This window comes from Agrilus planipennis, unplaced genomic scaffold, assembly GCF_000699045.2.
Source record: "Agrilus planipennis isolate EAB-ADULT unplaced genomic scaffold, Apla_2.0 scaffold126, whole genome shotgun sequence".
NCBI classification, from domain to species: domain Eukaryota; kingdom Metazoa; phylum Arthropoda; class Insecta; order Coleoptera; family Buprestidae; genus Agrilus; species Agrilus planipennis.
Window position 1 is genome coordinate 159,161 of NW_020439036.1, and position 21,088 is coordinate 180,248.

General features: G+C 33.6%; 5 protein-coding genes across 5 annotated transcripts in view; 2 read left to right on the forward strand and 3 right to left on the reverse strand.

The window, feature by feature from the left end:
• The window catches only part of LOC108736242 (ecdysone-induced protein 78C), a 79,746-nt gene extending 70,836 nt beyond the window's left edge, over nucleotides 1-8,910 (reverse strand). The window contains exons 1-2 of the mRNA XM_018468601.2: nucleotides 8,636-8,910; nucleotides 7,906-7,988 (exon numbers count right to left, since the gene is read on the reverse strand). Of these exons, the coding sequence (XP_018324103.1) occupies nucleotides 7,906-7,988; nucleotides 8,636-8,697 (145 nt within the window). The 5' untranslated portion in view covers nucleotides 8,698-8,910. The remainder of the gene's footprint in view (nucleotides 1-7,905; nucleotides 7,989-8,635) is intronic.
• On the forward strand, nucleotides 2,246-2,749 carry LOC108736246 (integrin-linked protein kinase homolog pat-4). The gene has a single exon (XM_018468606.1). The coding sequence runs from the start codon at nucleotides 2,506-2,508 to the stop codon at nucleotides 2,596-2,598; it is 93 nt and encodes a 30-aa protein (XP_018324108.1). The 5' UTR covers nucleotides 2,246-2,505; the 3' UTR covers nucleotides 2,599-2,749.
• Nucleotides 3,603-5,081, forward strand: LOC108736244 (integrin-linked protein kinase). Its single transcript, XM_018468604.2, has 2 exons — nucleotides 3,603-3,619; nucleotides 3,726-5,081. The coding sequence occupies exons 1-2, from the start codon at nucleotides 3,617-3,619 to the stop codon at nucleotides 4,815-4,817; spliced, it is 1,095 nt and encodes a 364-aa protein (XP_018324106.1). The 5' UTR covers nucleotides 3,603-3,616; the 3' UTR covers nucleotides 4,818-5,081.
• Nucleotides 5,180-6,184, reverse strand: LOC108736245 (mitochondrial cardiolipin hydrolase-like). Its single transcript, XM_018468605.1, has 2 exons — nucleotides 5,702-6,184; nucleotides 5,180-5,591 (listed from the first exon to the last, which is right to left on the reverse strand). Exons 1-2 carry the CDS (start codon nucleotides 6,096-6,098, stop codon nucleotides 5,368-5,370), a joined length of 621 nt encoding a protein of 206 aa, XP_018324107.1. The 5' UTR covers nucleotides 6,099-6,184; the 3' UTR covers nucleotides 5,180-5,367.
• A 489-nt stretch (nucleotides 8,911-9,399) lies between the features above and the next one.
• LOC108736243 overlaps nucleotides 9,400-21,088 on the reverse strand; it is a 104,030-nt gene continuing 92,341 nt past the window's right edge. The window contains exons 4-5 of the mRNA XM_018468603.2: nucleotides 11,931-12,117; nucleotides 9,400-10,211 (exon numbers count right to left, since the gene is read on the reverse strand). Coding sequence (XP_018324105.1) covers nucleotides 9,946-10,211; nucleotides 11,931-12,117 — 453 coding nt within the window. The 3' untranslated portion in view covers nucleotides 9,400-9,945. The remainder of the gene's footprint in view (nucleotides 10,212-11,930; nucleotides 12,118-21,088) is intronic.

The following is a 21,088-nucleotide window of genomic DNA, read 5'->3' on the forward strand; positions in this document are numbered from 1 at the left end:
TTAAATTCTCGTTTCAAGTTTATGATTTAGGCAAAAGATTATTTTTTAGCTGACAGTAAATTCACTGATTGCGTTAACACCCTGTATATTAAAAGTTTGTTCTCATAATCTTAATGCAAAAAAAATGATAACTACTATTTCATTAATTTTTTTAAATTATGACAAATTAATTGTTTAAAAGATTTTTTTAACATCGTCCTTAGATTTGATCTAAGACAAACACAATTTTTTTCATAAAGAACAAACTTTGCCTTTAAGAAACAATTCCCGTCCGAAATGTTACAACAATTACAAACGGACTATTAATTAAAAGAGATCGTGGAAAGTATTTTAATTAAAGTTGAATTTCGTTATGTGTGGGACTAATAAATTATAATTTAACTTTTTCCAATTAAAACACTTGGACGAATTTGAAAGGTATCAAATGCTTTTTATTTTTTTTTTAATTACTTTGTTGCTTTCAATAAAAACCATTTTTTTCTGATTTAGGGAATAATGCTTAACAATAAGGTAGTTATCAAATTTATGCTAATAGTTTGACAACGAAATTGTATCCTTTTAGGTAATTATTTTATTTTTGATTTTGATTTTAATACTGTACGTTTTTGTAAGTACTTAAGGTATATAAAATGTTTTACTATTCTACAGTTTTATTTTTATGTAATAACATGTAAAAGATAATATTGATTGAATATTGTAAAATAGCTTTGCTTTATCTATGATTTATAGAGAGTAAACATAAATTATGAATGAGTTTTATAATTAAAATTTATGTAAAGATATACCATATGTATATAACTATGATAGGAAAATTATTATTAAGGCGAAAAATAGTTGGCTGGTTCTCAGCAAAGTGGGAAATTCGTCGTTCGGCGTCAATGCAACATGAAATACGCAGATAAATATTTAAATTTCAATTAATATTGAATCTGCAGCCCACAACACTGAATCTCTTACTTAAAAAATGATAAATGTATCTTAAATATCTATAAACATCCCCCCTGGTGTTTCACCAAGCCAAAGTCTTTTGTACAGAATTAATTAATTACAATTTTAGTTATGCAATTCAATTCAAACGGTAAATTAATGGTTAAAGTATATTTTGAATATCTAATCGCGGGTCTGTTCTAGGACTTTATTAACATTGCCGTGTTACAATTGTTCTGAACTAGACGCTGCGTCGTCTGCAGCGAAGATAGACGTATTCAATATTAATTGATCAATGACAATGACAAATTTCTGGATCTTAATAAAAACGTATTTAAACTGTATTTTAAATATTTAATCAAAAGTTTGTCCTTTGGTTTTATGAACAGTCATAATTTTGAACAACGAGCTGCGTTGTCTGCAGCGAAAATAAATCTATTCAGTATCAATTGATCAATGTTCAATGATAAATTTCTGGATTTTAATAGAAACTTATTTAAACTGTATTTTAAATATTTAATTAAAAGTTTGTCCTATGATTTTATGAGCAGTCTCCCCATCATAATTTTGAACTACGAGCTGTGTTTTCTGCAGCGAAGATAGACGTATTCAACATCAATTGATCAATTGTAAACGATCAATTGCTGGAACTTAATAGAAACTTATTTAAACCTTATTTTGAATATTTAATCAAAAGTTTTTCCTATGATTTTATGAGCAGTCTTCCCTTTAAAATTTTGAATTAGGCGCTGTATCGTGTGCAGCGAAGATAAACGTATTCAACATTAATTGATCAATGTTAAACGATACATAGAAACTTACTTAAACTGTATTTTGAATATTTAATCGAAAGTTTGTCCTATGAATTCATGAGCAGTTTCCTCGTCATAATTTTGAACTGAAAAGTATAGTACCTTGATGTATATCATTTCTCTTAGTTAGTTTTATAATTATTTATTAAGTGCGTTGTTTTAAATAAAAAGGTACCTTAAATAGCAAATATGATAGATGATTTGTACATTTTACGATACCGTAATTTTCAGTCAAATTAAACAGCCTCTCCCATTAAATAACTGAACATAACCTTTTTTAATTGACATCATATCATAGATTAAAGAAAGTGTATACCACAGAATCACATCATTGGGCTTGTGTTCAGTAACATGAAGTTATCCACATATGACTAAATATATACACCATCATAGTTAATTGAACATTCTGAATGAGTTTCAAAAATAGTTAAAAAGCGCCTTTTGAAGCTTTTACTGGCCTACACCACTGGAAAAATTTTGGAAGGTTACGTTAAATAATAAGAGAGGGGGTGTTAAAAGTATGACACAAGTATGACATGTGTGTAATGTGTTACAATGCAAACGAAAAAAATTTTTTTTAAGAAATAGTTTATATTTGCATTCAAATACTAAAACGGAATGTTGAGAAGAACTCTACCACAATAATAAAGTTATAAACAGAAAAATGATTTGTATATAATTTGTGGAGGTTTTGTGTTAAGAAGTAGTGAACGCCCAGTTTGTTTATTTTTAGAAACTCGGTTAAGTTATAAAGAAATTGCCAAAAATGGAAGATATATTTCAGTGGTGCAGAGAAGGAAATGCAATGCAAGTAAGAGTATGGTTAGATGATACTGAACATGATTTAAATCAGGGGTAAGTCACGAATTTTATTACAACTAGTGTAGGTTAAGTTGTCAATGTCGTTTCCTAATTTGGATATTTTTAGAAATTATCAACTCCTACATAATTCGTGAATGAAAAAAATAGGTCATAAATAAATAACAGCATTCCTCGCTTGCAAATTAATTACTAGCATTATTTTAAATTTTTAAAGCTAAAAATAGAAAAAGCCAATTTAAATTTGTATGATATAAAAGCGCGGCAGGGTGTCGTAAGATGACATGTGTTTCGATGGAAATGTGTTTTTGCGAAATTGAAGAAGGTAATTCATCATTTCGGGCTCTTTTTAAACAATTTTCAAATTTCATTCACATTAAATTCGTATTATAGGCTTGTATTCCCATATATATATAGAGCAGCCCCTTTTATTTGTAGAAGCCTTTACAGAAACAAATATGTGTAGATTATTAGCAGCATATGCTGTAGGGTACATACGTGATAGAACAATTTCCAATATCAAACCAACAAAAATGTATGTTAATCGCAAATCGTGAATGAAAGGAAAGTAAAATGGAATGATGAGTTTCAAAATGGACAATTATTTACGTAATTAGATATTATGTAACAACTTACAATTACAGTATAATCCATAGCACCAATTTTAAATTAACTATTAATCACTTTCTTTTATTTATTATTATTTTTATTAGTTTTACCTGTCTCTTTTTGTTTTTCTGATTTTATAGATGAGTCCTTTCCACTAAAATTTTTCGCCGCTCTATATACATATATCTTATAAATTGACACTTTTTACGAAATAACATTCTAATAATAAGAATAGCAACAAGGAAACATTTATATTTTTTAGGCAAGACGAATTTGAAAAGTATACTAGTTCTTCCCCCTGACCCCGGCCATTTTTATTGCTCTACTATGACGTAATGTCGGCCATCATTCTTTTCTAATTGTTGCAGTTGACGGCCATCATTCTTTTTCAATTGTTGTCGCATTGTCACTGATGTCAGCCATTATAGTTTTTTNGAAATATTGTGTTAATGGTAATTTTTCTATTTAAGCCCCATTTAATTTTTAGTGTTATTGGTCAAAGGATAGTCTAATATTCTAATTCTTTCAATTAAATTAATAGTTTAAATTTTGCTCTAGTTACTTCGTCAGAAAGCAGACCTTAACTTTGCAAATGAACATGGAAATACTCCTCTTCACTATGCCTGTTTTTGGGGTTACAATGAAATAGCAGAAGATCTAGTTCATCATGGAGCTTTAGTTTCAATTGCTAACAAAGATGGTGATACACCCTTGGATAAAGCAAAAGGAAACCTGGCCAAGGCTCTCCATGATATTGCTGTTGAAGCAGGACAGGATTTAAAAAAAATAACATTCAAAGATCAGAGTTGGATTGGATTAAAAACACGTTCACGAGATGCTACCCTGTCAAGGCACAAGGGAATCAACATTAAAGATTTACAATTACGAGAAAAAGTTGCATCGACACCAAGTGGAGACACTTATAGGGGAATTTGGCAAAAGAACGAAATCATTGCGAAAATATTAGCAGTAAGAAACTGCACGTCACGAATTTCTCGCGATTTTAACGAAGAATTTCCAAAATTGAGAATCTTTTCACATCCTAACATTCTGCCAGTGATTGGGTGTTGTAACTCGCCTCCTAATCTTGTTGTTATCAACCAATACATGCACTGGGGCTCTCTTTATACAGTTCTTCACGAAGGAAGCGGGGTTGTTGTGGACACAGCTCTAGCATTACGTTTTGCTCTAGATGTTGCACGTGGAATGTCTTTTTTACACAGTTTGGAAAGGACAATTCCAGAATATCATCTTAACAGTCGTCATGTTATGATAGATGAAGATCTGACAGCAAGAGTTAACATGGCAGATGCAAAATTTTCGTTCCAAGAGAAAGGAAGGATATATTATCCTGCCTGGATGTCCCCAGAGGCTTTACAAAAGAAAATATCAGATAGGAATTGGGAATCTTCTGACATGTGGAGTTTTGCTATATTATTATGGGAATTGGCAACAAGAGAAGTGCCTTTTGCAGATCAATCGGCTATGGAAGTGGGAATGAAAATTGCTCTTGAAGGTCTACGTGTTACCATGAAACCAGGCATTTCCGCTCACCTCCAGAAGCTGATTAGGATATGTATGAACGAAGATCCTGGCAAAAGACCTACGTTTGATATGGTCATACCAATTCTCGAAAAGATGAAACGTTAATGTCAATTTTGTGTTCATATTTTACAGCTTTAACTATAGTATTATCACTGTGTATATTTTTGATTTTCTAATATTAACAGAACGTGGTGCCTTCTACTTTGCCTTATAATGGACGAACTTTAGGAGACATGCATGACTAATAATTCATTTTTATATGTACCACACATATTGTGCATTTTTTTTACTAAGTTCAATGTAATAAAACGACTTTAATACTTTACTACTGTATTTATATAAATTCGAATAAATTAATCTTTCATGACATATTCTGTTTTAATTTTTTTTGTTTATCCAATATAAGAACTACCCCTGAAGCTACGTCTCATATTTTTTATATCCTCAATAAGTACACTTAGTAGTTATTCATTGATATAAAGGATCATTTTACTCATAATCCAGTATTTGTTTCTTTTAGCACTTAGCACATTGATCAGTAAAAATGTCTTAAGATATCAGTATACACCAGATATTCAAAAAATTAGCGTTTGGTTTTAAGCAGTAAAAAATTTGTTCTATCAGTCAATTATGTTTTTGTACATACCTTTTTAATCTAATTTAATTCTTGCCACAAATATTCAAATTCTTCACTAAAACGTTTTATAATAGAGTATTTATTTGTGAAAATTATTTGGTCCCAGTTTGATGAAAGTCCTTGTAATGTAAGATTTGTACTTCCAAAAAAGAGCTTACCCGAAAGAACATCAGTTTCATCAATTAAACAAAACTTGTGGTGCATCAGACTACCATCAAGGGGTTGCATTTTAACTGGAATACCTGTAATTAACAATAAACAGATAGGACCAAGATAGTAATAATAGTAAGCTAAAAATAGGCTCAAGAAAATATTTGGCAATAAAGTTAATAAATTGATACAAAATACACACCTTTGCTTTTCAAAGATATGATTTTTGATGATGTATTTCGGGACATTTCACTGTCTGCTATTACACGAACATTTATTGCACTATTATGAGCTTCCACTAGCGTTTCGTACACACTATCTAATGTTAACATGTACATGCACAAACTTATAGTTTGTTTGGCCGATTTAAGAAATTTCAAAATTTCAATTAAATACGTCATTGAACAGCTCGGACTACAGGTATAATTATTCATTAAATGGTTACGGCAGTCACTATTTCTTGCAGTGATAAAAATGCACTTAATACAATCAGTGTCTTTAACCTGCTTTTGTTTACGTCTATTTTTCAGGTATAAGACCAAAATTAACGGTGTAACACTAATTGAGATCACTAAAGGTACAGCTAATTTGCTAAACATTTTAATTAAAAACCCCGTAACAGGTAAACAATCCAAATTTATGAAGAAAATTTGAAAATCACCTCCATACACATTATTAAATAACTGAACATAACCTTTTTTAATTGACATCATATCATAGATTAAAGAAAGTGTATACCACAGAATCACATCATTGGGCTTGTGTTCAGTAACATGAAGTTATCCACATATGACTAAATATATACACAGAGTGTTGCAAAATTGAGTTCCACNGTGACCAATTTACCCCTTCTCGAGTATATCAACTGATAAAGTATTCGTGTGTGAGTGTAACAATCAATAATCTGTATTAATAATCCGACGATCATTCGTCGACTTAACCACATACGATTTACTATTTCTATAAATGGGCAATAGGGGTTGTTCTCCTGATCACTTTAGAATAAGCCTAACGCATTGGGGGGTTTTCTCCTAATCACTTTAGAATAAGCCTAACGCATTCTGGACAATATTTTAAATTCAAACCTTCATATTAATATTTTGGTAATTACAAATCGATATCTTTTGCGTGAAATATTCGGATGAATATAAAATTGGGACCATCAGATAAAGTTTCATTTGAAGAATAACTTTAATAGCAATGTCTTTATTTGGTTGGCGATGTCGCGAGTTAGCTGTGCTTATTGCGAAACGAATTGTGCATAGTTAATAAGGTAGACTGGTAGACTGTCGTTTTCTTGAAATACAAAAAACAGTTGTTAAGAAGCAATTTCCTCATCTCTTATAGAAGGAGGTCGGTAACCTGTAGTTTACCTGGTGCTTCTGAACCTAATGTATAAAAACATACATCTTCTGCATTAGGCAAAGCCAGAGATATGCAGGTTTTCTACATTTAAACGTATACATATCTACAACACAACGATTGTAATCAAACAATAAACGATTAATTTATATTTTCAACGGGCTTTTCTGCAAAAATAATACGTTGTTGTTGACAAAAATAAAAAAAAAATCAATAGCGTGTCGCGTAACCTATACTTATGTCAACCTAAATTAGTCTAAAATTAGAGAACTGAAGATATTTTTAATTGAATGTACTCATCAAAACACAAATGTTTTTATAGATTTTAAAATAGTCTCATTTGGAGACTCATTTTTAAAGGCTTTCTGGCTTTCAAGCCACTGTTAGGACGCATGTGTTTGTCGCACAAGCTTCATATGGAAAATAGTTAATTTCCAGAATAAAATGCTAGTTTTTATTGTTGTTGATTGATAAAATTGTTCTACTGTTGCCTGTAAAGTTTATACAGAGTTCATACCTATGGGAAATTGGAGAACTCTACGCTAACAATTTTCGTATGGATTATTCTAACCATTATTAATTTTGTAGCTATGAGTAGAGAATTTTGGTTACGATTTATAACAGCATTCTGCATCAATTACAGTGGAAATTTGTATTTAGTATTTTTAAATCAGAAGTTGGGCTTAAAAGCTATCCAAATACAAAAGGAATTAATGTCTATAAAATGCATTTAAAATGTAAGTATTTCGCATTCTGTATTTCAGCTTTATGTAAAGGGCTGCTGAAATGTTTTCAGTTGAGATACCATGAGTTATTGTATAGTTGAGTGTCTCCCAATTATATTATACGTACGAGACTACAAGGTTCGGTTGGGTTAGGTTTCGTACATTTTAAGAAATTCATCAGAAGCGTCACATGTGTAATTAATCGAAGTATTTGACGAATTTGTGTCGCTAAATTATTAACCACATAGACTAGTTAATCGCGTTCCATTGTATTTATTGAAATAAAAGAAATTTTAAATATTTTTATAAATAAACTTACCTGTGTTTGATGCTGTAGTCCCGGAAACTGGACTTGAAGCTGCCAAAGGACTCACTGGATTTGAGTTTGGTTCTTGTTTTACACTGAAACAAAATAAAAATTCTGCACTTATGATACTTGAAGCACTTAATAATTGTAAAAAGACACTAGAAGTGTTAAGATTCAACATATTTATTAACTTTCACTACTGCACCGTAGGTTAATCAGATGTAGTAAAGTACGTATTCCGTCACCTGATGAAGATACGGTATAGCGAAACAATTGTAGTGAAAGCTAATAAATTTGTTAAAACCAACACTTAGTGTCATTTATATTTTAAAAAATTCTAGAATTGCTAAACCGACGTAATTTAATGGCAAATTTTAGCTGGGTAACAAATAAAAAGTTTTATTAGGCAACTGATTATTATTTTTACAATAAAAATAAAAATTTGGGAAAACTATTTTTAATTATAATTAATTTTAGGGAAAAAGTGTTTAATATTTTCTTTGACATCCTTCCAAATGCTATACCTACTGGAAAAATGTTACATTTTGGAATTATTTTATTGTTTTATTTATTTTTCCATACACAGGATATGGGCTTCAAAAACAAAAAAGGAAACAGGAAGTAAAATCTAATTGGTCGTTTGTAAGGTAGTAATATTATGCGCTTTAGATCGATCGTAGAGTACAGGTACGACTACGACGCCGCGACGTCGACAACGCCGTCGTCGTCGTCGGGTCGTTACCTGGTCAGAGTGGCATCTTGTAGAGGTGCCGGGGGGCTGGGAGCAGAGCTGGTGGCTTCCATGGCTGCTCCAGGGGCCTAAGCCGGTGCCAACCTCGATCCGCATCATCAGCCACCGCAATCGATTCCCATCACTAACTACGCTCAACGCCGCCACTGCTTACTTTCAACTGTTATCCTTATCAATGCCGTCCGCGATCGTCATAATGATACGATATTATAATATTTACGCGTTTTAAAAGCGCGCCACTGCACTCAACTAATGGGGGATCCACGTAGAACTAACTGCTGTTACCTTCTTACCCCGCTTTCAGCTAAGGGTTGTTCAATTCGCATCATTCGATAATATTCGTGCGCCAAACGGTCTAACGCGCATGTCATCTTACAACGTTATATTAATTTTTCCAATGCAATGATGCTCTCCAACGTAACATTCTGCTTGAACGGGAAAACTAGAGGAAACTCCGAATTACTATCCTGTGCCCACGCTATACCTACATACACAGTTTTTATTCCTTTTATTTTATTTTGATCAAAGATTCTATCTATAAAATAATTTGACGTTCTTTTTATTGTTTTGTTTCTTAATTGATTAAATTGCAATAAATCATATGTAGGACAAACAAGTACTTGCTTTAAGAACAGGATTCGTGAACACCGGAAATGTTTTGAAATTAAAAACACAAATTCGACCCACGGTAATTATCTTTTAGAAAATTCGTACTCCTCCCCCCTTTCCCTTTAATATATAAAGGNATGTATATCATTTCTCTTAGTTAGTTTTATAATTATTTATTAAGTGCGTTGTTTTAAATAAAAAGGTACCTTAAATAGCAAATATGATAGATGATTTGTACATTTTACGATACCGTAATTTTCAGTCAAATTAAACAGCCTCTCCCTCTTAAATTTATTCAATATTTATGCTAAAATGTTGCTGGGTAACTTAAGATTAGAAAAATTTCCCAATTTGTAAAGGAACGCCCAGCCAACGAAGCGATATGTTTGTGGTCCTTTGTTGAATCAGAAAATTTGAATTAGAATATTGTAGTTATTTTTTTATTTTGCATTTTTTTACAAACACTGAAGTAAATTATGTTATGATAATACGTGAATTGATTTCGATGGGGTATATTTAATATAAAAACTATATGTATAGTATATTTTTTTGGAATCAGATGCATCTGAAATAATTTCATTTTCCGTCCTTTTCTTCAGACTTACCTTTAGACTTACGATTACATAATAATAATATTTACGCATCTTAACAAAAGTATAATAAGATTAAGTTAATAAATGTTTAGGGTGAAGCTACAGGATATGAAGGTTTTCGCAGTTTTTGAATTTCGAGTCTTCTTTTCCAAAAATCCACGTAAACATTTGACGGGCTTTCATGCTCGCCCTCACAACTCCTCGACTTTTGTACCATTGCTGTCCATGATCCTTGTCTTCAACGTGGAAACTTTTCAAACGAATTTGTGTCAAAATCCCCACTAACAGTTCGTCAACATTATGATTTATACCAACTGATACTTCAATGAATTTCGCTCGATATGTGCACGCCAAACATTTACCATCTACAAATAGGATTGAATTTTGTATATGTCCAACAATAAGTCCGCTATTTTCAATAAACGAAGCAAATGATGTATATTAGCCACGTGTGAATGAGTAGGTGGTGGTGGTTGGGGTTAGAAAGATGAGGCGAACGGAATGAACACAGAAGAGAGTGAAAGGGGGGGTCTGTGGAATATAACTGCTCTAGCGTTTGCCTAAGTGATCCCAGGAAACCACGGAAAAACTGGGACCAAGACAGACGGACCCGGAATCGAACCGGCGTCCTCCCGAATGCTAAGCAGTGGTCTAAACCTCTAGGCCATGTCATTCGGTCGATTTCAAACTATTCACTGGACCAAATAATGTGATTTTGGGTCGTAATAGGTACCTACATACGTTACAGTTAAATCAGGCTTTTATTCATACAATCCAGTCATTATACTCATATAGTATCTACCCCAATAAATAAAATGATTATTGGAGCAGAATTAATCAATTATATGACTAGTAAATAAATTTATCGCTAAACGATGAATGACGATAAAAAAGTAGGACATTTCCCAAAAAAATGAGTGAAAATGAAAAAATCCTAAGGTTACCATAACAATCTTGGGACCTCTGGGTTTTTGCGTAGTTAGTGTTTATGCTAGGTACCGTTACCACCAGATATTTCTTAAAAAATATTTCTAGTTATTTGATGAACTCAATAATCATTTTCTCTACATTTGTTATATGGTAAATATTATAGTTAATGACTGGACAATATAAATAATATCAGGATTAATTATTTTGGCTGTAACATATATATAGGTATATAATGTGGATTCTTATTCTATTAACATCCAAGTTGACGAGCAACAGGTCGATAATGGCGCGTGATTGGAATGAAATGTTAAAGGATTAGAGATTGTGAGGATAAGGGGGATATACTGGGCGGTGTGTAGGTCCTTATGATCCACAACATGCTTTCAGAATTAGGGATGACATTTGTGTGAGCCGTTTAAATTTAGTAGGGAAGATAATTCAATCTAATTTTGAATAAAGTTTGTTTCTATTTTTGTAACACCTTTAAAAGACAGACCCATAATGCGCATATGACAATTAAGCCAAGAAGGATTAATTGTTTGATGAACCAGTTTTAATTTTGGCTCAAGATAGCGTATATGATCCTTGAAAAATTAATTAAAGGATATTATCGATTTGCCTATACTAGCATGAAAAACATGTTACTATATTTAGAATATATCTACAGATAGCTCGTTGCGAATAAAAACAAAAAGAAAAACACTCGGAAAAACATTACAAGAACGTAAAATACTAACAGTAAGTCGGAAAACATGATAAAATGAAAATGAAGTGTGAGATGAGTGAAATTTTCGGTTATAATGTATTACGGAGAGAAAAATCACTTAGATTATGAGTTAACATGGTAATTTTTACAACATTTTCCCCTCCTTGAGGTGTGTGCGTACCACATGGTACCTAAACTTCTTTCATATTTTTTTACACAACAGTTAACAGCAGTTTTAGAAAAGTGTAAACAAAACCCTTGCGTATGCTTCCCACTCAGTGATGGTTCTTCCTATGAATTTTGACCCCATTTTGGAACCCTTTGATAAATGAAATAAAACCATTTTTTATGGAAAATAATTTTCTACAGCGGTGTTAGAGAAGACGACACTAGAGGCTGATTAAATAAAAAATTGCGTTTCTTTTGGTAAAGCATATTAAATACCTACCTTGAGTTGATACAGCTCTACTTCGAGCTAGGTCTATCTTATTTGCTACTAAAATGGCTGGTCTTGACCTTAGAAGATCCGCATCCTGTAACCTGGTCATTTCAGCTTCAGCTTTTAGAAAACTTGCTTTATCTACTACCGAATACACAACCACGAAAGCATCCGGTGGGTGCGCCCTATCAATTTCCTGAAATAAAAAATTGATGGGTGAAGTCAAGCAGTACCTTTTTCGTATACGAATATGACATCAAGATAAATAAAAAGTGAAACAAAACATAATGGTATGTAGGGCAGGTAAAATTAGAGTTAGAGTTAGAACTATAATATAAAAATAGGAGACGAGGAATTAGAAGAAGTCGCCGATTTCTGATACCTATCTAGGAAGTCAGTTAGTTTAGAATATAGATCAAAGTTAATTTTAACATAAAGAAAGCAGTTTTGCGTTCAGGATCCGTTAATTTGGAAATTCAAAAAAGGTTATTAAAAATGAATGTTTGAATCACGACTTTGTATGGATGTGAAACGTGGGCCGTATGTGCTGCGGAAGCGTTTTAAAATTTGGTGTTAAAAAAGGATAATAATACCGTTGATAGAATAGATTAGAAATGAGGAGGTACCAGAAATAGACGTGCAGCTAGGCCAATGGCATCGAACCTTAGGGAGACTACACCAACAGTTATGGGATTCCTCAGTCAAAGAATTAGAAGTACACAGGCTAGAACCTTATTTAAAAAAAATATAAGAAATTCCCATTGTCGTTTAGTTCTATTTTATGTAGTTCAATGTATTAGCATACAAAAAGAGCCTCGCAAAGTGGATTTCGCTGATGTCCACTTTCAAAGTTAACTGAACCGTTGATTAAAAAAAATAGAAGAACAGAGAGTGCTTAGGAAGTCAATAAAGTACGCGGATGCAAACAGTTTTTACTAATTTTTAAAAATATTCTATCAAAAAGCATCAACTGTAAAATATCAAAGGTATTCCAAATAGGGGTAATATTTATAGAGGGTTTTAGTGGGGAATACACAATTTTATACAGATGAGACGAAATAATTTTGGCTTCCTTATTGTTTTTTTTTTCACGGTTCTGACTGAATATCCCATATCATATGTGCATTTTTTTTATACCTATTTGCCTACTGCTTCACAACTTTTTCTTTTTGGAGAGAATTTTTATTAGCTACCTACTACTACTACGACGAGAACCGTTCTGAATTCCTGGAAACCGCCCGGTACAACGAAAGGGTATTAAATAAATTCAAAGTCATATTTTATTTAAGAAAATCGAAATGTTTTTCCGAACATTTCCCCGGTATACCGCCGAAAATTGCTACGTTTAATGTCAACTTGCGCCTCTAGCAGTTCTATTGCTTCCATGAATTTGGGTTCAATTGGATGGATCGTCATCGTGTCGCATACATACATGAGTACTTCTAGTAGTGCCTTTTTGTGATTTCCTCTTTTTTAGTAGCAAATCGATATGTAATTGCACAAAGAGGTACTTTGATTAAAACAGTTAAGGAGATCTCTTTCTTTTTTGGGAAGGATTTACTGAAGCTTTCTCGCCAGATATCAAGAGAGTGTATAGACATTGGAATTTAGTGAAGGGGCAGGGCTAAAAAGAATACATATACTCGTACACTGAAAATAAATAATGATAAAATTTTAATAGCAATCGGAAAGAATACTGTCACGTAATCACCCTCCTTACTATTACTAAATATATTTAAACTTAAACTTGGGCATAATGTTCTAGAATGATCCGAAATGTGACGTCTATAAAATCTTCCTTGTCACTACTTGTTGGGTTGCCTACACGTGACTATATGAACATCTACAGGTATATAAGTAACAATAAATTTTCTACTAATTGCACACAATAACGTTTATCAAACACTAGGTATCCTACATCTTGTGGTTTTAATTTATTTTTCTTTTAAGTTTGTAGAAAATTTTATATTCTTGATTGAAAAGGATTTAAAGGTAGCTGAAGAATTCTTAATTTCCTGGAATCATTATTACAAAGTCGCTAACCTAAAGGTTCCGTCCTATCCCGAGTCTACCTTTGCATTTCCACATTACTATTTGCGAAAAGTAATGTGATCTAATCCTTCTTTATCTTCATCTGCCACACTTTACTCTTGTTTCAGCTTCTAATACGTTTCCAACTAATTCTTCATGTCTCAAAAGGCGACGTACTGTCTCTTCTCCCCCTTTTCTTATTACTTCCCCAACACTGTTCTCTTGCCTTTTTCAATGTTTCCTCATTTTTAACTTCTATCCACGCTATTTTCATCATCCCATCATCGTGCTCAATGTCTATTTTTTACCATTTTTATAATGATTTCTTGTTTGTAAATCACTCGTAGGCAACAAATACATAAAAAAAACCGACAGACAGACACACGAGTCGCGCTATAAGGGTTCCGTTTTCTATTTGGACGTGCGGAACCTTAACCTGATATCAACCTAACATTGTAGTTGAAAAGAAAACATGTTCTCCCATACATTCAAACTGCAAATGTAAATTTGTACGTACAATATTGTTCCGTTGAAAGATTTATCACGTTATGTTCAGACCATAGACTTTTTATTAATTTTTCTGTAATCTACAAGTAGAGAGCTATTTCCTGTATTTTTTTCAAAATTTTAGGTTTAGTAGCTTCGGAGATAAGGAAGGGGGAATGTTCAATTTTCATCTACTCTGTTAAATATTTTAAAATTATAAAAATACAATACAATAATCCCTTTCATTTGATATGTCATATGGTATAGTTTGCAAAACTTTTCTTTTTTATTTTACTATTGGTCTCTCCGTTCCACGAAGTATTATTTGTTACGTCTACTTTGTTTTAAAATAATATAAATTCTGCTTTATATATGAAATGCAGTGTTTATAAATTTTTCTCTACTTATTTGTACTCTAACTCCCCAGAAGTTGAATTGAAGCTCTTTCAGCCTTCTCTCATGTGCGGTTCGCTATTTTTGCAATTCCTCCGTCTACTAAAAATTATCATTTACAAGGAACATTTCCATAAAAAAAAGAGATTTTGAAAGGATTATTCTTGAGTCTATTTAGCTATAGTACATCTCTCGTGGTTTTCAGTCTATTCATGCACATAATATTTTTATTGAACATTATTTATAAAAACCTTTAGGGAATTTTTAGCGGTCGAAATTTTTATGAGAATCCTCCACTGAAGATGCTTTTATTTTAAATATTACTTGCCATAGCTGGTGCCTCCGGATAGAAATTGCAAACAGGTTTGCTAAATTTTTTTCCCTTTCTTTTCTGTCGAAACTTTCCATGATCAACAATCAGGCAATCCTATCTATCATACAATTTCTATGGGGAATAACATAAACAGCGTCTGTTGTTATGAATTGCTGTGGATTATCATCATCATCATAAGGTTGTCAGTCCTAAGACTGGTTGGACACGCATCTCCACTCTTTCCTATCCTGAACTAATCTTCGCATTTCCCTAAAACTAGAACATCCCACATCCTTAACTATTTGTGAACAGTAATCTAATCTAGGCCTACCTCTACCCCTCCTAACTCCCATTTCTGCCTCGAATATATCTCTGCCTGAGAAGGTGTCCTACCAACCTATCTCGCCTATTTTTATTGACTTCCATAAAGTCCTTTGTTCTCCTATTCTTTCTAATACATCTTCATTTTTATCCTTTTCTGTCCACGGCATCCTCATCATTCGCCTGTAACACCAAATTTCCAACGCTTCTGACCCTTTCTTTTCTGCAGCGCCCACCGTTCATGTTTCGCACCCGTACAGCGCCGCGCTCCAAACATACACCCTCAACAATCTTTTTCGAATTTCTAAATTAACCGTTCGCAAACATAGACGTGACTTCTTTTTATTGAAGGTGGCTCGAGCCTGTGCTATCCTCTGCTTTATATCCCTACTACTTCTTCCGCCCTGACTTATCTGACTTCCTAGATACCTAAAATCAGCCACTTCTTCTAATTTTTCGGCTCCTCTCTTTATATTAGCTCTTTCCCTACTTTTTCTTCCCTTGCATATCAGTATTTTTGTTTTACCATGTACAATATGAATGCAATAGAGTCCGTCTGTCGCGTATTTCGTAGCCCATGAGATTTTGAAATAGCTCTACCGTCTTTATGAAGTTGATCGATTGATTTAGAGTTTGAGTTATCGGTGAAAATATACGACTTGAAACGTTTTGGAATGGTTGCGTGTGCGGTTTCTGGGATATTCACCCGAAGTTTACATCGGCGACACATAATGAATGATAAAGCATTAAATGGCATCACAAGAGCTTTTAATGTCGACGGAAGCATGTTGTTATGAAGGGTGAAAGTGAAATATGAGCTCTAAGGTCCTTAATATCTGTAAGTGTTCGTTTGGAAAAAGACAAACGTGGGGAGCCTGGATAAACCATTTCCGTATTATATCCTCACCATTAATACGTACTTTATTTTATTAAATCGTAACCGCAAGAATCCTGATCCTTAAATTTCCTCATTCTCGCTGTACTTAAGATTTATTAGGATTCGTTATCAATTTCTAACCGTTTAGGTTGTTAAAAACGACCGCAAATAAAATGTTTATGTCTATCGTCGTTTAAAATTAGTAAACTGAAAAATTGGTAATCAATTTTGGTTCTATTGTTGAAACTTATCAAAAAATTATGTGCAGAAGGCTGCGTTGTCAGTGCCGATCATCATTGAATCGAAAACCTTTGTATTATAGTCGTTTAATGACCAACGAAAATTGTGGTTCTGATAAAAACTGGTTTTATAACAATGTTGGACACATTTCTGCATCTATGATGAATTTTGATACTAATGCAGCATTGAGAGCCCCGTAATCTCCGCATGGGCGCCATTTATCGTCTTTCCTTGGGACCAAAAAAAAAACTTTTAGGTGTTTCCTTCCCACCAGCCACTAATGCTGGTGGACGGGCAGTGCCCTCCGGACTACATCGGAGGGCAGGGCGGAAGGCCGTCTTCAGTCTCCTTTCAGGAATCGTGGGAATGGGTGGGTGGTGGTTTGGGTGAGAAAGATGAGACGGACGAAATGAAGACAGAAGAGAACGAAAGATTATCTGTGGAATATTACTGCCTCAGCATTTGCCTAAGAGATCTAAGGAAACCACAGAAAAACTTGGACCAAGGCAGACGGGCTCGGAATCGAACCGGCGTCCTCCCGAATACTAAGCAATGGTCTAGACCAGGGGTCGGCAACCTGCGGCTCGCGAGCTATATGCGGCTCTTTGGATGTGAAGCTGCGGCTCTCTAGTTCTATACGAAGATATTATTGATTTTATAAAAAAAAACATTTAAAAATCGTTCTGAATTGATTAATGAGGATTAGGCACTGATTCTATCTCTCAGCCACTTGTACTCGCTTTTCACCGCATCCCAATAGTCTTGCAGATTGTTACAGTTAGGTGAAGAAGTTGTCATGTGGAGTGCTAATTATCTTTGGATCAACATACTCGTGCGAGCAAGCCCTTGCATGAATATAATTAAAAGTAAAGTAAGAAGCCAACTAACAAATGAAAATTTGGAGTCGTGTTTGAAACTTAAAACAACAAGTTATGAGCCAAATTTATCTAAACTTTCTAAAATCATGCAAAACCAACCTCCCATTGAATTTCTTCGCTGAAATGTATGTTATTATTCTTTTTTTTTAATCTAACTACAAGTTACATTGTTTAGTAAAGTTTAAATTTTCTACTTGAATAACCATGCAAAGCCATGGCTCCCATTGAATTTGTTTGCTCAATTGTTTGTTATTGAAGTACAAGTTAGTGTTGTATATAAATAGATATTCTTTCTTATGAATAAATAGATTAGTTTTTTATCAAAAAAAAANTTATTTTTGGCAAGACGAAATTTTGTGGCTCTTTAAAAACTTTGAAATTTTGTAAATTGTAATTTTCGACTCTTCTAACTCAAAAGGTTGCCGACCCCTGGTCTAGACCTATAGGCCATGTCGCTCGGTCCGCGGGATCATGTGTAGTGGCGATGCCCAGGGTTTGGAGGAGGGACGTGCGATATCTAGTTGTACCAACGTTTCAAATTCTCTCTGGTCGTGGTTTATATGGTACCGGTGGACCAGAAACGTTGGTACATCTAGGTATTAGCTGATTGCATCATGGAAGCAAACCAAACGCAAACCATAGCCGCAGCTAATCCGACGACTACTTCCACTTCGGAGACCATTCAAACTTTAACCGACATGGTACACGCCCTCCAGATAGATCTGAACAACATGAGACGACACATGGTAGGAAGATTGAAGAATCAACCCCGTTCAAATTCACGCAGTTTTCTACCCCGACGTGATCTGAACACGCAACCTTCTGATATGAACCAAATTAATCGACCACAGTATCATATTTTGCTTTGGTTACCAATTATCTCATTTGTAGGGCTTGAGGATAATTATGTACTATTTTTTTAGACGCTTGGTCTTTATCTCTAATAAAAGCCGTTATGATAATCTTATTTAATACCAAGTTATTAAAAATTTCATACACGTAGACGACAACGGTATCAATGATCGCAACTTTTTGTATTCTTTTGCCACTGAGAAAAAGGATGCAAGCGTCGCGATGTGCATGTTTCTACTTCTGCCTCGTCGCAAAATAAGTGACAGCAGCGTATCATTTGCGGTGGTGGAATTTTATTTTCACATGGATGACACCTATAATGTGATATAGGCTTACCATCCTGTTTATTGTCCTCTTTCTTTTCTATTTTCTAAAATATCTCCATATTTTGCATGGAATTCTTAACGATAAACATATCCCTTTTTATTTAGTTTACTGAAATGCCTATGAATTATGGGGACAATTTCTTTAATATGTCTTTACGTTCCAATAAAACTGTAGATCCTATAATTTCAAAAAGTATTTATTAGACTGACGCATCATCGGTCCTAATTCAGCACATGTAATTTCAATGGTCAAAGAACGGGTTGTGGCCACTCTGTATTATTACTGATGGTGCTTTTAGTTTGCAGGCAACGGCGCATGTATATTTCTCATGTATAAAATATAAATACATAATGCATTATTTGTCGTTTACGAAAAACCATAAATTATGTAGTTTTCCTTAAAGCTTCAACGGTGTCTTATATTTTCCTAAAAATATCCTGCAAGGCTCCTTTAATCTCTCTCTGTTTGTGCTTTAGATGTTATATTAATATTAATACATAAATGTTTCCTTAGTGTTATATGTACAAAGGGACAAATGTACACAGAAACGGAGATAAAAAAGTTAATACATACCCTAGGGTTTGCGACGTTTTGAAACACGAGATCAGACTCTTCTCCATTGAGCATAATCGATACTGTCTGTTGTCCTAAGGCATCTGCAACAAATTTGCGAAATGCTAGAAAAATACCGATTATATGTTATACAAACATCATAAATTTTATAGAACAAGAAGTTTATATTGGCTAATATTATGTCGAAACCGTCAGACGCGGATCGCGATTTTAATCTCATTGGATTTCATCAACGCGTAGTAGGCAGTTTTCACAGAATACAGATCATCTTTACCTAGAATTCCAAAAACGTTCACTTAGGTCCATAAGGATATCGACTACCCTACATGGTAGGCATGTAATCAAACAGAACAAAAAACGGATAGAATTTACCACACCGTCTGTACTCATTTATAAATTAAATGGTCAATCAATGTTAAACAAATTCATTATCATCATCGTCATAAGGTCTTGAGTCCTAAAACTGGTTAGAATGCACCTTCACTCTTTCCTATCTTGAGTTAATCATCGCATTTCCTTAAAACTAGAACATCCCACACTTTTATGTATTTGTAAATCTGATCTAGGTCTAGATGTGCCCCCTTAACTTCTGTTTCTGCTTTCAATATGTCTCTAGCTAGCCCTTTATGTCGGACCTAACTCGCCTACTTCTTATTAACTTCTGTAAATTCCCCTGTTCTCCTACTCTTTCTAACACCTCCTCATATCTAGCCTATCGGTATTCTCATCATTCATCTGTAGCACCACATTTTGAATGCTAAAAATTCCAAATTATAATACACTTATTCATTTTGTGATTAATGAAAAAAAGTCCATCTAAACACAAGAAGTAGGCCATATTTATAAAAATAAGGCATTTACTTTAAGTAAAAGAAGCTACAATTCCTATTCATAATCTATACCATTTCCTTACAAGGAAATGCTTCGGATTAATAAAGTCAAAGGTAGAGATTAGCCCCTACCAATTTCGACAAACTAGTTGAAATTTGCATTGCGCAATCAACAAGTGTGATTTAGTTGTGCAATGTTGAAAGTTAGCAAATTTAAAAGTGTTCGCACAATAACCCAGAAATATTTTCATTTTCTATACAGGTGACACGGCTGCTCCACGTGTTTCGGGATACGCGCCAAGAAAGTTGTCCGTCAACCACATGACATTCTCCTCCTCAAATCTAAATAACGTTTTGAAATCTGATTCTTGTGGTGTACGTCTTGGTTTGTAGTATTTTGTTGTACGTAAATGCACCATATCAGCCATAACAAGCACAACACTGGGACCACACAACTAAAGGTTACTATACAAACCATTTTAGATACATTTTAACACAAAAACAGTCCTACAAGTATATAAATTTTTACGTTATAAGCTGTGTGATGTCTGGGCAGCTACTGAAAAATTGAAAAGAGCGAGAAAAGTTGTTGTGAACCTAGATTCCTTTTTTTAGAAGTAAATCCTCTAGTTTTTGAGCAGATGATGCTTCTTTTTATAAATACAAATTATGTAAAACCTTTTACTTTAAAGCAAACCCTGGAAGCAAAACCTTTTCCTTTGCTTTTTTCATGCATATGCCTTGAAGGAATTACTTCAAGTTTTGGAAGCAAAAGGTAAGGCTTCTTTTTATGAATACCATATAGTGTCAATTTCAAAAACTCCAAATTAATAACCATGAAACTTTTACACACTAAAAATAAAGAAAATACTACAAACGGCACAGTGAACGCCATCTGTAGCACGATGCTACATTTTAGGATTACGTATTTTTCAACAAGGTCCACTTGTGTGGATATCTACTTGCTGAAAACGAATCCCGGCGTAGCCAACCTCAACGTGATAGGCACGTTAGCTTAATCGAATAAAATAATTCGAAGTGGTCTG